General features: G+C 38.2%; 1 protein-coding gene across 7 annotated transcripts in view; it reads right to left on the reverse strand.

Annotated features, from left to right (window-relative positions):
• The window catches only part of ralgapb (Ral GTPase activating protein non-catalytic subunit beta), a 48249-nt gene that overhangs the window by 16165 nt on the left and 14202 nt on the right, over positions 1 to 17882 (reverse strand). For 4 of the 7 annotated variants that reach the window (XM_081380368.1, XM_081380366.1, XM_081380363.1 and 1 more), the window contains 11 exons: positions 15663 to 15814; positions 13545 to 13752; positions 9512 to 9713; positions 8276 to 8443; positions 6682 to 6796; positions 6440 to 6587; positions 4448 to 4512; positions 4166 to 4304; positions 2618 to 2751; positions 1525 to 1707; positions 140 to 291 (listed from right to left, as the gene is read on the reverse strand). In XM_081380368.1, the coding sequence (XP_081236494.1) occupies positions 140 to 291; positions 1525 to 1707; positions 2618 to 2751; positions 4166 to 4304; positions 4448 to 4512; positions 6440 to 6587; positions 6682 to 6796; positions 8276 to 8443; positions 9512 to 9713; positions 13545 to 13752; positions 15663 to 15814 (1666 nt within the window). The remainder of the gene's footprint in view (positions 1 to 139; positions 292 to 1524; positions 1708 to 2617; positions 2752 to 4165; positions 4305 to 4447; positions 4513 to 6439; positions 6588 to 6681; positions 6797 to 8275; positions 8444 to 9511; positions 9714 to 13544; positions 13753 to 15662; positions 15815 to 17882) is intronic. The other 3 variants (XM_081380367.1, XM_081380365.1, XM_081380364.1) reach the window with 1 other exon arrangement.

Consider the following 17882-nt stretch of genomic DNA (forward strand, 5'->3'; position numbering starts at 1 on the left):
CTGAAAACGCTAGTGTGGACGGAGAGCGTTTTTAAATGAAGACGGTGTTTTCCAATGTATCCGGATTGATGTAGATGTAGCCCAAGACGTACATATCGTAGGAGAGAAATCCGTGTGTGTGTGTGTGAAAGACGCTCACCATGATAGCGTGGCCTCCGCGGCGTCTTTGACCCTCATAGACGCAGGGTTGTGCTCTTTGTCTCCTTTGTACTTAACTTCCTGTTCGCCGGTTTTGGACTTGCTGCCCGAGATGCCAAGCTCGACAATTTCCAACACCTCGATCAGACAATCCTTCGCCACAACACAAGAGTACACAACACAAACATATTCAATCTTTCAGCTAAAAAACACACGTGGCCAAAAAAAAATCTTGATATTTATGCATTTTCTCTACAATGTATTAAAATTATTATTTTTTCTATAAAAGGAATCGTTGTTTCTGGTACAGCTGTTTTCCATACTTTTCATTTATATATTATTTATTATCATTGTTTTTTGTTTATATTATTTTTATTTATATGCACCAATATAAAAGTATAATACCATTCAAAAGTTTGGTGTCAGTAAGAATTTTTTAAAGAAATTAATACTTTTATTCAGCAAGGACCCTTTAAAATTAATCAAAAGTGACAATAAGGACATTTATAATGTTAAGTTAAACTTTATTGTCCTTAAAGGCAATTCTTTGTATAGACAGCAGTAGGAGCAGTAGTATACACATACACATATTAACAACACAACACAACACATCAATCACCTTGAATTACAAAAAATCATTTAAAAACTTAATTGCCGCCGGTATGAAAGAATTTCTATATCTATTTGATTTGCACAAGGGGAGTCTAAATCTCCGCCCTGAAGGAAGGAGTTGAAATTCAGCACACAATGGATGAGTAACATCAGAAAGCACTACCCGGCCCTTCCTAATTGTCCTGCACTCATAAATCTGTGAGATAGTCCTTAAATCGGTCCCCACTATCTTACTGCACATTGTCACAATGCTTGTCAGCTTCCTCCTGTTCTTTAAATTAAGATGTTACAAAAGATTCTATTTCAAATAAATGCTGTTCTTTTGAACTTTCTATTCACCAAAGAATCCTGAAGAACTATGAAGCTGTTTTCAACATTGATAATAATCAGAAATACACTCACATAGAAAAGTTCATTAAAAAAAAAAAATCTTACTGACCCCAAACTTTTAAACGCTTCTGTATATAGCATGGAACTGAATCAACCGTATCAAATCTATCACCGTTTTAAAGAGGTTTCAATTAAAGGCGTCAAAAAGTAAAGCGAGAAGTGGAAGTGGAACCACTGCCGCTCTCTTTATGAAGCTTAAAAGCCAAATCAAAAAAAGGTGTAAAAACATCACATTGTTTCTTGGTTGTCACTGATATTTGTCATTGAACTAGATGAGATTTGGACACAAACAGGAAGTTTAATATAGAGAAGTGGCTTGTTTGACTGCTCCAGTTTCAGCATTTACGACTCTAACCAGCTGAAGTTGAGTTTGACTGGCCGTACCTTCTCGTTGAGCATCTCGGGGTGTTCGGTGAGCCACACACACAGGCAGTGGAAGGCGGCGACGATCATGGAGTGCAGGTCTCTGGAGTGCAGCGGAGCCGGGCGACTGCACTGATACACGATGTAACTGCACACAGAGCTGACCGCACGCTTACGATCAGACGAGTCCACACTCACCTTCACCTGTACGCACAACAAACACGCATTTCACTCATTTTGCACACGAGCGGTTTAAAAGTTTGGAATAATTACTCTTCTGCTCACCAAGACAGCATTTATTTGATAAAAAAATGCATTAAAAACAGTAATATTGTAAATAAATACTGCAATAATTCCTGCTGAATTTTCAGCATCATTCCTCCAGTCTTCAGTGTCACATGATCCTTCAGAAATCGCTCTAATATGATGATTTGTTTTTCAAGAATCTTTGAATAGAAAGTTCTAAAGAACAGCATTTATCTGAAGTAGAAATGTTTTATAACATTATGAATGTCACTTTTAACCAATTTAATACATCCTTGCTGAATAAAAGTATTAATTTAGTTAATTTTTTTAACTTTTGAATGATAGTGTATCACGGTTTCCACAGAAATATGAAGAAATGTTTCTTGAGCATCAAATCATCATCATGTGGAGGATCATGTGACACTGAAGACTGGAGTAATGATGCTGAAAATTCAGCTTTGATCACAGGAATAAATTACACTTTACAATATATTCACACAGAAAACAGCTTTTTTAGATTGTAATAAAAAAATTCACAATTTGTACTGTATTTTTGATCAAATAAATGCAGCCTTGGTGAGGATAAGATAACATTAAAAATCATAATTATTCCAAACTGACTGGTAGTGTATATATATATATATATATATATATATATATATATAGACCCACTGGCTATAACCATTTACTGTATCAGAATCTTTATTTGTCATTATACAAAAGAGTACAACGAAATTATATGCAATCATATTCAGCCCAAAAATCAATCTCCTACTTTACAAACAATAACCTTTACAAGCAATAATCCTATGTTAATTTTACAAAATAAGTGATAGATATAATTGTAGAGCTGAATCTGTCAGCGTACCTTGGCGAGGCCGGCTAGCAGCTCGAGGGCGGCCAGTGAGATGCTCATGTCGAGTCTCCACTGGGAGTTGAGTCTCTGCGTGAGCAAGTGGATGCTTCGGATCAGCAGCCCGGCCGCCGTGTCTGTGTGGAGAGCTGGGATATAACACACAGCACGCCACAGACAGCGGGTTAGTAACACACACGTGCACAAAACGCAAGCCAGGCACTGAGACATGTGACGGCAATGATGAACCATACACATGAACACAGACGAGCACAAGAACAAGTTACAGACAGTGATGATCATCTAGTCCAGCCAACTCATAAGCCGCGTTAGGCGTCATCTGACGTCATGCTTTGAAAATAATAAAAAGCATTCATTATACAAAACAAAACTGGTTAAAGATGTTCGACAGATCAACAGCTTTGGGTTTAAAGAAATATATGTTGCGTTTTAAAATGCACCATCAACGTGTTTGACGGACACCATGCAACTTCTACAAACATGCAGAGATGCATTACTTGCTTTAAAGCAAGTAATAAACTTTGCTTATTTCCATGTTTATCTTTCTTTAGTGTGTCATGTTGCTGTTTGAGCATAAAGTCCCTCTGAGGGAGTTCTTCTCTATATCAGTGTCAGTGTTTCTGAACTCCCTGAAACGCCTCTATTGTAGTCTTGAGTTTCTTCCCGGGAACGAACGCGTCACAATATTCCTCATTATAATAATTAATATGCAGAATAAAGGGGCGGGGTCTGGTTGAGTTAGTTAGGAGTGTGTTAAACTGGCGTTTAGGCTTGAATGTTCCCCAAAATCCACAGAAAATCTAAAGAAAAATCATGTTGTGTGATGGCACAAATAAAATAAACTAACCTACACTCTGGTTGCTGTGGTAAATGTGAGTGCGGATATAATAAACGGGATTATTGATAGGATATGCGAGTCATTCTGGGATTTCTACTGATCAATCCTGGCATTACTGGAATAAGTGTGTGAAACCTAGGGCTGCACGATTAATGGAATTTGTGATCGCGATTACAATGCCACAATTATGTAATCATTCAAAGGCGTAATTACAAAAACTTTCATTATTCTGTGCTTGAGATGTTTTTTTTTTCTTAAGGTTTTTTTCCCCATTGTTTTAATTTTAGTTTTAGTATAACATTATAATACTATGCATAATTTTACTTTGGTTTGGTTTCTTTAAATAATAATAATAAAAAAATGAATATTTGACATTTGAGGCTCATTACAATAGAAAAGCAATAAAGGTTTTTCAGGAAGAGTGTTTTCAGCTTGTTTATTTTGATATACAATATGGCATGTAGTCGCGTAAAACTATGGTTTTAAGCTATTCAAAACACCATTCAAAGTAAAATGTGATAATCGTAATTAATAATCGCAATTTCAAGGGAATAATCGACAATTATGATTTTTGATTTTAAGTGAAACCTGTCATCTAAACTTGCTAAATGCATAAGAAGAACGAAAGAAATTGGTCAAAGTCAAACAGTCGAAGCTCAAATGCCTGAGATGCAGTGGTTGTTCTGCATTAGTGTGTCTCTTACCGTAGTCCCTCAGCAGGGCTTGAGCGGGTCGATCGCTGTCAGGAGTCGTGGCTTCGGAGCTGCCAGCGCTAGCGTTGCTGATGCCACTGTTATTGCGACTGTGGCTCTTCGCCAGAGAATGGCTTCCATCCACACTGCCCTACAAAACACATTCACACCAGCACTTCATCAATGCCATTTATAACTGAGGAATTGTACATGTTCTTTATCACAGATCATCTTGCAGACACTTCAAATCCAGTTCAAGCTCTATAAATAACAAGCAGAAAGTATAACTCGTACCACTTCAGCTTGGGCACCGACAGACTCCAACAGAGCCGAATCCTGGACGATGTTCAGCATCGCCGCTGTAAAACGACACACATATGAAGTTATTATTGACACTCACAGGGATAAAAGAAAAAAATAACACTGTGTCCTCACTACACGCGATAAAAGGCATCATTTCCATGTTAATCAGAGTGTTTGTCCTAACCAGCCGCGACGTTTCTATTTCAGAAACGGTTTCTAATTTTCTGCGATGTCGCGCTGGGACAACAAACACAAAGTGTGGCGATTATAATCTCAGCGACTGTTTATGTGCTTTATTTAATGTTTAAAGCGTGTAATGTGACTCTGAATATCATTTAGTGCTCCAGCTTTGCCGCTGTAAAAGCAACTATGGATAATTCACCTCAGATCTTGAAATTAAACAAACTGTGAACAAACAAGTGTATTCTTTGACAAAGATTGTTTTAGTAACTCAGCCTATGTATTTTTAATAATGTTTAAATGGTGTAATATTTGTGAATTTGATTATGTAGCGACTTGTTCATTTTCTTGCGAGTGCCTTCAAGATTACTTTTTGGTGCTGTGAGACTCCGCCCACACGCTGTTCTGATTGGCTGACTCCGCGCTGTTCTGATTGGCTGACTCCGCCCACACGCTGTTCTGATTGGCTGATTCCGCCCACACGCTGTTCTGATTAGCTGACTCTGCCCACACGCTGTTCTGATTGGCTGACTCCGCCCACACGCTGTTCTGATTGGCTGACTCCGCCCGCACGCTGTTCTGATAGGCTGACTCTGCCCGCACGCTGTTCTGATTGGCTGACTCTGCCCACACGCTGTTCTGATTGGCTGACTCCGCCCACACGCTGTTCTGATTGGCTGACTCCGCCCACACGCTGTTCTGATTGGCTGACTCCGCCCGCACGCTGTTCTGATTGGCTGACTCCACCCGCACGCTGTTCTGATTGGCTGACTCTGCCCCCACGCTGTTCTGATAGGCTGACTCTGCCCGCACGCTGTTCTGATTGGCTGACTCTGCCCCCACGCTGTTCTGATTGGCTGACTCTGCCCCCACGCTGTTCTGATTGGCTGACTCCGCCCGCACGCTGTTCTGATTGGCTGACTCTGCCCGCACGCTGTTCTGATTGGCTGACTCCGCCCATAAACTGTTCTGATTGGCTGACTCTACCCACACGCTGTTCTGATTGGCTGTGGGTTTTGATTGATTTTAACATCTCGCAGTCACATCTCGTCTAGTGTGGACAGACACATTATTTTGTCGCTGGAATCTTATCGCATCGCTTCTGGTTAGGACACAGTGTAATTTTTCTGACTGGAAACTATTTAAGGCTACTTCATATTCCTTTAACCATTACTTTTTTTAGATACTCGAGATCAATTGCATTTCAAGGGAATATTAAGTTTTAGAACAGACTTTCCACTGCCAGTTTGCGTAATTTTGATTTTTCTATTTGATTTGACTGATTGAATGAATTGATTGAAGTTTTATTCGCCATTTGTACTGTACTAGTAGAAGTACATAGGAATTTTTGTAGCAAAGCTCATTGAGTCAACATTAAAAACTCAACATAAAAGAAGAACTAACAAAACTACACACAATAAATAGACATTGAGAAAGTACAGTAAAAAAAAAAAAAAAACTACAACAAACACACACAATAAAAACAATTACCTCCATATAGGAATATTGCACATTTGCTGTTCACTTTTTCCTGAGATAATACATAATATAAATTAAAAAAACTGTAATTTTGGAAATTAAACTTTTACGGTTTACACTTACAGGACTTACACTATTTTTTTTTCTTCTGTAATCACTACATACTTCCTTATTGCTTTATTATTGCTTTTATAACAAAAATTTATAATAATAATAATATAGTTATTTTATTATAATAATATAAAATAGTATCCATGTATATATAGTTTGTTTTATAACATTTCACTTGACAAAACAGTAAATGGACATATTGAACAGGCGTACCCAGTATCATCTGTGTATTGATCGAGTCTGTCTCTGTTTGCAAGGCGCCGATCAAAATATTGACCAATCGCAGCTTCAGGGAGAGGAAGGTGACCGCCTTCTCATGGAGTGAGTTTTCATCATTACTGAATTTCCCTTCCAGCAGAATCTGCAAATGTAATTAGAAAACCACAGATTTTTTTCTCAAAAAATTAAGTTACAGAGATCCCAAGAAGATTACTGGATAATAAACCCCCTTTTACCTCCGATTTGACGTTGCCAAAGTGGTGAGGAAGAGGAAGCATGGATAGCAAGATATGGATGGAAGCTCTTCTCAGCTCAGTAGGGTTCACGTATGACTTAAACTTGGACAACTCTCTGACGGAGCACAATTAACATAAATAAATGCATTAACGATCGAGCATGTTCAGTAGTAGGGGTGTGGGATAGGCATCATCTACGATAATATTATAGCTGTTGTTTTAACAACGTGGAAGGTGGTGTTATAGAGTATGTCACTCACATTGCAAAAAAACCCAGACTAAAATACACGTAGAGGGCATGCGTGATGTGGTCTAATATAAGGACCCCAAAAATCTTGTACTTTTGAGGGCAAAAATGGTGATATATTTCTATATCCTATAGTTAAGCAATATACAGTGCTATGCATAAGTTTAGACACCCATACTAAAGTTGACTAAAAAGAGGAATAAAAAATCATCTTTTGGAAACTGAACTTAATGCCTTAATTAAAAAAATTTGGAAAAATCCAACCTTTAAGGAAACCAATTTTCTTTGTGAATGAATAATGTATCGTAAATAAATAAATGTTTTTCCTTAAAATACAGGGTGCATAAGTTTGGACACCCCTATGTTAAATTCCCATAGAGGCAGGCAGATTTTTATTTTAAGTATTTTTTTTATTTTTATTTTTAATGCCAGTCTCTAGGTATGGTGAAGGCTATGTGATGATGTTGGGCTATTTTAATTCCAAAGGCCAAGGGAACTTTATCAGGATGCATAGTATCCTAAAAATCAAATAAAAAAAAATACTTAAAAATAAAAATAAAAATCTGCCTGCCTCTATGGGAATTTAACATAGGGGTGTCCAAACTTATGCACCCTGTATTTTAAGGAAAAACATTTATTTATTTACGATACATTATTCATTCACAAAGAAATTTGGCATTAAGTTCAATTTCCAAAAGATGATTTTTTATTCCTCTTTTTAGTCAACTTTAGCATGGGTGTCTAAACTTATGCATAGCACTGTATCACAAGTGCTTTTTTCCTGAATATCAGCTTGCAAATTTGACATCGATTTTATAAAACAGTTTAATAAACAAGAAGTTAATATTGTGAGTTACATTTTAGAAACAATACTGTCTGTTTTTGGGCCAACTAAATTAGTTTTTTCATATTGCTATATTCAAAATATTTTATTTTAAAACATTAATCTCATTGCATTATTCATGCATTTGTAATTGCAGTGCAAATACATTTAAATGCTGCTTTAGATTGCACTTCTTTGACACTCATTTAAATGGATTGGTAAAAGCCTTTAGTGAATTAATTTTCCAATTGAATTTATAGATTTAATGTCAGAATTGGACATAAAATATTAGGCATGCATCTCATAATGTTAGAAAGAAATGCCCCCTGAAATCAATTTTACGAAATCAACGCACAGAACATGAAAAGCTTTGGTAGTCAGATGTGCACAACATCCAAAGGTACCAGCACAAAAACACAGTCAGCAAAATACGGTCTAATTATCATTATTTACAAAATCCCAGAAAACATTCGAATATTTTAAGTTCTAAGTTTTTGTGTCCAGACATTGAAAGCATTGCTCACCGATCAGGTAAGATGGTCTCCAGTGCAGATATGAAGTATGGAACCACAACATTGATCCCTTTGAGATCGGAGCAGAACAGAGCCGAAGAATTCAGGATGATGCTGGCTAGAACGGGCCTACAAATGAAGTCTGATATCTGAAGACCCTGGATCAGGACCATGTAGAACCTGACAGAACCATCAGATACAGAACAAAAGTTAATTTTTTTAGTTAATGTGCAATATTGTGCTTTTTTGGATCTTACTTTCATGTAGTGTAAAGGTCCCATGATTCGGTGGCTCTGAATTGTCAAAACACCATTCAAAATGCTTGCAACGGATGCGAAAAATGCAGAAAATCGAACCCGATCCAAATTCTTTCATGACGGATGAAAGTGTGCAAGCGTGATTGACATAACGTGAGGTCGTATTTATTTTTTAACGTGCGAAAATTTCGGATGCGAATTTCAGACTCAGTGTGCAAGGGCCTTAATAATGTAAGGGCTGTTTGTGATGTAAAAGGTCTGCAAAGTTTCAAAGATCCAAGTGCAAGTAAATTAAGTTATTGTCTTAAAAGGAAGTGAATCTGAACTGCCTGAAACAGGTCGTCAGTAATTCCAGTCTTACTTCCTGCTCGAGCTTACGTTGGTTTGTAACTAATTTGCATAATGCCAGCCTATTGCTTTCATTGGCTTCCTGCAAACAATGTCTACTTTGCCCCGCCCTTAAACACTGTAATGTTTTTTGTTTTGTTTTTTGTATCTGTTTGTATTCGATTGGTATGCAATATGCAACAGTCATTTCTTGGACTGGGCAAATGTCTATTATCCATTTATTATGTATGAACTGATTGTTTGTTCTTTACGGTTATTGTGAAGCGTCCTTGAGCCTGGAAAAGGCACTATATAAATTAAACATTATTATTATTTTAGTTGTATCTGAGACTGGAAGAGTTTGGTTCGTGTTGTTAATGTCGAGAAGACGCTGTTTTCTGCTGACAAAGCAAATCCACTTTGATGAGATAAGCGGTCAACCAATCACAACAGACTGGGCCATCTGACCAATCAGAGCAGAGCAGCTCTCAGAAAGGCGGAGTTTAGAGAGACTGAATCTTCAAACTAACCGTTTCAGACACTGCTGCTGAAATTGATATTATGATAAAAAGTGTTTTATGACCTTGGATGCATGTAAACCTATTATATAGGAGACTCGAAGCAACATTGAAGAGGTGATTCCTTGAGAACAACTAGTGATTACCTGGACAGGTACACTGGAAGTATCTCCTCTCCAGTCTTCTTACTGCAGAAGATCCTGCACAGCGTCCCACACGCTTCGGCTCGACCAGACTCGTAATTATCAGGAAACTCGTTGGCGTCAAACATGGGGTTGGAGACCATGGTGTCCGTCGACATCTGAGACCCTTTACGTCTCAGCTCAACTCCAGCTTGAGTCGCCAGGGCTGAGTTAGAGAGAGAGAGAGAGAGAGAGAGAGGGAGAGGGAGAGAGAGAGAGAGAGAGAGAGAGAGAGAGAGAGAGAGAGAGAGAGAGAGAGAGAGAGAGAGAGAGAGAGAGAGAGAGAGAGAGAGAGAGAGAGAGAGAGAGAGAGAGAGAGAGAGAGAGAAAGAGAGGGAGAGAGAGAGGGAGTGGTAGAGGGAGAGAGAGAGAGGGAGATGTAGAGAGAGGGAGAGAGAGACAAACACTAAGTGACACTTTTTTCATGCGTATTGCAGGAGGCCATGACAGGGATTACCGACAAAGAGATTTTACAGGTAGAAAAATAAAAAAACGGCGACTAATTTGCTCTAATCTGCTAAATAAGACTATAAGGCATGAATATATTACGATTTTAAACATTAACATCATGATTTTACAAACAAACATATTAACCTTAAGGTGTCAACGTTCAATGCATTGAACTTTATAAGGAGCAAAGCATCAAACTACAGCACTGCTTACACACTTCAAGAGCTGCAATGTAAACAATTTCAACTATTCTGACTTGATCTTTTGATGCACTGCCAATTATAAGACAAATTGCATGATGTATTATTAAACGGGCAAAATATGTGGATGCACATAGACAATGCAACTTCAAAATGCAAATGACACTGTCAACATTATAAAGATTCTAATAATTATTAAAATGGAGAGTTTTGGAATTAAAACTTTGGAATTAAGTTTTTCTTTTAATGTTTTTGAAAGAAAATTGATTGCAAGAACAGCAAAAACAGTCATATTAAACTATAAAAATATATATTAATACAAAAAATATTTACAATTTAAAATAACTCTTCTATATGAATTTATATTAAAATGTAATTTATTCCTGTGATCAAAGCTGAATTTTCAGCATCATTACTCCAGTGTCACACGATCCTTCAGAAATCACTCTAATATGATGATTTGATGATCAAGAAACATAAAAAGAAAATCATAATTATTTCAAACTTTTGACAGGTAATGTATATATTAAAATACTAAGTGAAAGGGGTAAATATGTAATACTACTACATTTGTAGCTATAAATGCTCAAATTATAAAAGATTTGTCCTTCCACAAGAGTTTATTACATTTGTTTGACAGGCATAATTTCATTTGCAGTAGGAAGCGAGTTCTAATCTAATGGGACTTTTGCGACACCGGCACGTTTGTATCTATTTGGAGGACCCGGTCTTGTTCAGATCACACAAAATCTCATTAGTGTTGTGCCATAATGTGCAATCGGGACTCGAGACAGAACAGAACACGCTCTTCTACATCTCCTGGTCAGTATCCCTGTTATCAGAGCATGTCAGTTGGATTTCATGTCAGACAAACGTTGATTAAAGGCCAATTTTTATAGTCCAGCATCCTAAATTAAGACATTAAGGCACAATATGGCTGAAACAAATTGCACCAACAACCACGACATGCATAAATATCCATACATAACATAAAAGGAACAAATGAAAACTGAAAGAAATGAATCAAACGCTAACGTAAAACAAAAAGCTGTCAAATAAATGCTGGGCAAAAACTCAAAATAACATTGGTTGGTGTGTTTCTTTGGAGAAGATCAGTTAGTAGAGGTCCTTCAGGAGATGATATGGGTAGGAACTAGTTTTAATGATGGCGGGGGTAAGTTGAATCAAGGAGAAGGATCAAGCGCAACAAACATTCTCGGGTCTCGGTGGACACGTGACGCTCGTAAAACATCGGCACGGTGTTCTCGGCCAACGTCCCACCTCAGGATCCTGAATATTTGTTGCAGTTGAGCCAATGGGATTTGGGCAGCAGTCAAAACACTCCCGGACCTTTAACTCAAGCAGTTTATGCGCAAGTCTCTTGCCCCAAGAAAACAAGTACTGCAACAATGAACGAGTGACAGTGTAACGAAAGAAAAAGATTGAAGTAAACAAACTGAAATGAACCAAATAACTGCAACTGGTAAAGCTTGTGTTCCTACTTACAAGATTTATAAGAAAGAAGAATTTGGAAAAATGTTGCTGCAAGATAACAGAGATAAAAATGGAAACAAATCAAAGAACAGCAGTAATAGTAGAGTTCAGTAAACTATTGTTCTGTTTTTGTGGTTTTAAAGACACAGGGAGACCATTAGAAAATTACCAAATCATGCACAAATTAAAACTGAACAAAAACAAATGCAAGAAAAGAAAAGATGTACGCAACGCTATGAATGATTTCAATCAATTCACTACATAAAACACTGGATTAATCCCACATTCTCATCAGATTAAAAGCCTATTTGGTAGTAATTTATTCAAACAATAGAACTTTTCAGTTGACATGAGTGCAAAAGCTGAATCATAAATCTACTTTAACTTAACATACATGTAAACATAGCAATAAACCAATTTCAATGGAGTCAATTAATCGGCTAATATTTGTCATGACCAATTAACAGAAGCGTTTGCATCAGTTTCAAAATTCATCAATGCATGTTTTTCCATTTCCATGTGTGCATTTGGAAGACGCTTTAATCCAAACTGACTTAGGGCGTGTTCACACTTGTAGTTCGGTTCTTTTTAACATTTAGATTATATATTTAGTCCTGGCGTTCAGTCATTTTTAACACCGAACCTAAACATACAAAAACGGCTTTTATGACGTAAATTTTTTTTGGACACAACTTACTGAACATCCAAAACAATGCTGTGTGCAAGATCTGCTGCAAGAACACGTGGTTCTGATGCCTGTACTGAACTGTAATGGGCGACACCATAGATATCCATATAAGGCTAGATGTCTTACGGCGGAGTCTCGAACGGCATCACCGGCGGCCATCTTGTCACAGGCAGGCTTTCGGGTGGGCTCTGTGGTACCTGATGTAAGGAGTGATCAGCACGAACACAAATACTCTTATCTCGCTGAAATCTTGACGGATTTACAAACGGTTTGGGTTCTTACAAACGTTATTAACGTGGCTATAATATTTCCATATGGAAGTCCTTAGTTATAATTATTCATATGTATGCAGTGTCATAACTACATCTCTGACGTTTATAACAAACCAAACCGTTTGAAAATCAGTAGAAAATTGAGCAAGTTATGGTTATTTAAAAAGTTCCTGCAGCATTAAAACACAATGTTACGAGTGAGCGAGCTGCCTGTGGCAAGATGGCCGCCACGTGCGGACGTCGTCCTCCATTGGCCAGCAGCGCGCACGAGACATCTAGACTTTATTATATGATATCTATGGGCGACACTACATCACCTGTCTTTGGTGCATGTTGCGCTCATATTTCAGTCGAACCGCACCAGGGTTCGTTTGGAGGCGGACATCTTGTTTCGGTTCGGATGGCACTTATTCAAATGAGCCGCACTAACAGAGCAAACGCACCAGAATTCATTTTAATTGAAGCAAGTGTGAACACACCCTTACATAGCAGCATTAAGGAACACATTTTTATTAGTTCATGCATTCCTAGGAATCGAACCTATGACCTTGGCTAGTTGTTGCTAGTGTCATGATATACTGTTTGAGCTTGAGCTACAGTCATTTAATTGCATTTTAAATACAATTTTAGGTCTCTATGCGTGTATGGCTGGCGAATGACATCTTTTTTATTTTTTATAAGATGTTCACTTACAAACAATCATAAAATCCAGAACATCTCAATATTCACAGAATCTACACCAACCCTGAATGTGGTACAATCTTGCAGGTAGGAATATTTTGTAAAAAGAAAAAGAAATAAAGACACCCTCAACAGGTAAAATAAGTAGAGAAATGAAAACAAAGGAAAACGGGTGACCGCAGGATTGATTATAAGGGGTATTACAGTCATACCGGTCATGCTGCTGTCTCTGCTCAGGCCGGAGTGGAGTTTACAGTGAACCAGCGCAGCGTCAAACAGCCACTGGCCAAACAGGTTCAGCACGCTGTTGACCTTGGGCCGGGTCGGCGCCGGGAGCGGGCGGGGCTCGGAGCTCGTCTGGTTTGGGCTGGAGAGAGGGGATGTGGAAGACGGCTGGTGCGATGCTTTGGTCTGGCCAGTCTGTGGAGTGGAGAGTAAACTAATGTCAAAGTCAATTTTATTTATATAGCATATGAGTGTAATTTTACCACAGGACGTCTGTAATATTAATGGCCAATCCACACAGGATAAGAGATCTCAGTAAACTAGCAGAAGTGAGAGAGTAACTCGATGTACACACCGCTGTCACTCCTGTCGTCATGTGTGTGTTACGCTGCTTCCTGATATCACGTGCACAAACACATATAACCTATATCAGAGCCCGTCTACGTAGAGCCTTGGCACTTCCTATTAGCCCCATTGTATCGATCTTGGTTGCAGTTCCATTAGAATTCCACTGGAGGTGATCGCGGGCGAGTGCAGAATGAATGGGAGTCTATGGGGCTAGACGGCTAAATGTGTCTTTTTCACCCGATTGCCATTGAGAAATCTCAGATTTTATTGTAGGTTTTGCAAGTTCAACATGGGTTATAGGTCGAAAGTTGAATGAACGAGTACTTATTTCTTTTCGATTTCTTACAGGTTGAGTTATTGTTGCCCATAACACGCTAGCATTCTGCTAATGACGTCAGCATTCTGACGTCATTGACATTTTAAAAGACTTTTTAAAGTAAATAAGTGACTCTAAAAAATCTAACACCCAGCAATGTGTAATTTCTTTGCATCTCCTTTCGAATACAACATTCAAATTACTAGACAAAAAATTATATATCCTGAGAAAAGTGGATTTTGAGGGTTTTTCGCCATAGACCTCCATTCATTCTGCACTCACCTGCGAGCGCCCCCGCATGGACAGAGACGTGTTACTGCAGCCAGTCCAGAAACCGGAAGTAAGCAGAGAGTGCCAATTCTCTTCCTATTAGACATTCTCTGCCTATATTTATATATATAAAACAGTTATGTCCGGTCGAACGATGTATTAATTAGCTTCAGATTGGATTGTGTTGGTAAAAGGCACTTACCTAACGCTAAAATATGTTTCGTGCCTCTAACATGTGCTTTCGATCTTCTTTCTGATCTGAATGGTGTGTGGAAAACACTTGAGTTTTGCCACAGACTCGTCCCAGCGACTAGAACACAACTGAATGCTTTTTCAAGCGTCTCCATACTTGAAAAGATGCGGGAAACTACTTTTAAACACGAAATTACGAAATATTTACGTACATATTTACAGCGGGTCTATTCGCACGGGATTAGTAGGTCATTTCTCCGGTCCTTTTTACTGAAGGTAAAAGCCGCTGTAATCTTTACTGACATTGTCCGTCATGATCACTGAGATGCACATTTGGACGGGACTAAAATCACAGAGAAGCTCTGGTAATTATTACTTTACCCCTCCTCTTCATGTTACACTAATCCCGTCTGAATAGGGCTTTAGCAAAGTAAAAATATGTTTGTTCTCAATGATATTGTTCATTGAAGCTTATAGAGTACAGTATTGTGTGAGATCGAGTAAGCGAGTGTATCTTCATTCACAGTAGATATAGCATTTTCCTTCAGGTCAGTGCTATATTCATAATAAAAAATCTGTTTGAATGTCCGCTGCGATTTTCCCGTGACACGCTAGACATTTTTCAGTTGCGTCTTGCTTCTCCGTGTTCACAAGTTTCAGTCCTTTCAATATACAAGTCTTCTCTACTGACTGACTCACTCTGTGCCGCCATCTAACGGTGAAATAATGTATGTAACTTCTGTTGCTGTTCACGGTCAGGGAATATTTTTTCCAGCGGAAGGAAGGCTTTCAGTGATTTTAATTCATGAAAGTTGCATAGATACATATTTTTTAGCTTTAATATTTATATAGTGTGGTAACCGTTTAATAAAAGCAATAAGCTAGTGCTGTATCGTGAATAAGTCACGGCTGAAGGGGTTACAGGCACGACGCGTATTGCATGATGCGCTATATAATACAACAGATTAGATGCTCATACCGTTGAGGCTTTGCTGGTTGTCTTCGCAACAGCGGTGGGGCGGTGCCTGCGGTTGTGGGGGGGTGTGGTGTTGGTTGTTATTTGGGCCGGCGGCATACTGAGCCTATTGACAGGTGTGGGCGGAGCACTGTCCGATCGGGGGCGGGAAATACCTGTGAGACAAACGAAACAAGCAGAGAAGCAAGAAAACCAAAGAATTAAAACCGTATGACACAGAAAAGAAGACAGAGAACACTTGAGAGATCACATCTGGACACATATTCAGCCATAAAGCACCTGCCAACATGCTCAATGTCCATTTCATATCCATTTCAGCCCTAAAATATGAGAAAATGCAAAGTTTATGTCTATTTGGATGTCATGACATCTGATGCTTCTTGGATTTGGCCATTTCAACGTCATCAGCAAGGCCAAACAATTCAGCTCTATGACAAAACAATAATGCAAATCCAGATACACGCTGTAGAATAGATATTTTCAGCACATTTGTTGCATAAAACTATTTTATGTGTAAAAAGGAACATGTTGCTTCATGGTGAGTACTGATTGGGTCAGTAGTGCAAGATTCACCAACTTTAAAGGGATAATTCACCCAAAATGTTTAATTCTGTCATCATTTACTCGCCCTCATGTCGTTCTAAACCTGTGTGAGTTTGTTGTGGCAAGTTTTCACTTCAAAGACGTCAAATGCCATTGGCTAAGAAGTCAAGACTGCAAGTGGATGACAAATTAAATGTAGTCCACTATGATGATTTTTTTTTGTCCTGACCACCGTCTGCTTTCATTATATGTAAAAGAGCAGTGTAAACATTCTCCTAAACATCTCCAAGAAAGACAGTCATATGCGTTGAACTGACATGATGGCGAAGTAACTGATTATCATTGTTGGGTGAAGTATTCCTCTAATCCACACACTATAATCTTGAACTCAAACAAAGATGTCCCTCGCATTACTAGCCTTCATTTCACTAATTTCTTAGTTAGTCTGAGTAAAATGAAAGAAATATAATGGGCAATAATTTTCATATAATTTGATTTGTCCTTTGCAAATTATAGGGCGATGATTTTGTATGGCGAGATCTTACTTACGACTCGTTTAGTCATGCTTATAATGCGAGTTCACAGCATTTCAAAGAGATGCAATGAAATGCAACCCGCTACACATTCCAAGACATCATCACTGATGCATTTCCATACAGCATCTAAGCTCAGCATCTGATTGGCAGAAAATGCTGGTCACCCCTGCATTCAAATCTGGTTATTTGCCTAAACCCTCTGTGGTCATACTGATTGGTCAGCAAAAGAAGCAGATATCCGTCCTTGACATCCTATTCTCCAGAAAGATCCACAGATTTAAACCGCCAGTTTATTGATTGTCGCCTATAAGAGGAAAGCTGATATTTCAGAGCCATTTCATTATGTATACCTCCACCTCAGTCACCTCACAGGGGACATTAAAGACCCCATATTAAAGAAACATGAAGTTGGAGAAGGACATCAAAGGCCTCGTCTGCTTTTTTTTCAAATATCCAATAGCCTTTAGCTTACAGAATAGAAATTGGACTGATGGTTCAAATTTTATAAATTCTAGATGGTTGAGAATGGAAATAAAGTACACACTGGAGAACAATAATTTACAGATGATATTCGTAATGTTATTATTCATGACGTTCTCATTTAATTTACATTTTAAAGTGTTTTTTGGCATAATCAAGGATGTAGACTATCTTATAAACATACAGATTATGACTAAAAACCACAACATTCTTATTTCATGGGGTCTTTAAACAGATTTGGGGTCATGGGGTCTAAAAATCAGTTTGATTTTGTTTCTCAGATGGCAGACCGTATGACCAGATACCAGATACCAACCAATAAGTATGCTCACATTCATTCTCGGCAAAGATTTAAGGTCCGTTCACACCAAGAACAATAACTATAACTATAAAGATAACGATAACTATATTAGTGGTATTGTCATCTGTCGCTTTAAATGCTCGAGCTCTTTGAATTCTGATTGGTTGTGAATGTTTTTATTGTTCATCAGCTGGAAAAAAACAACAATCTGAAAGTGATTCCAATGATATCGTTTCTCTGTGATGTTATTGTTGTAGTCTGGAATTCTTTTATATTTAGAATGATTTTTAGAACTTTATCGTTATCATCCTTAGTGTGAACGTGCCTTTACTCTTGCATGGGAGCAAAAACAAGGCAATTAAG

The sequence above is a fragment of the Scardinius erythrophthalmus genome (genome assembly GCF_964197995.2).
Source record: "Scardinius erythrophthalmus genome assembly, chromosome: 12".
In the NCBI taxonomy this organism is placed as follows: Eukaryota; Metazoa; Chordata; class Actinopteri; order Cypriniformes; family Leuciscidae; genus Scardinius; species Scardinius erythrophthalmus.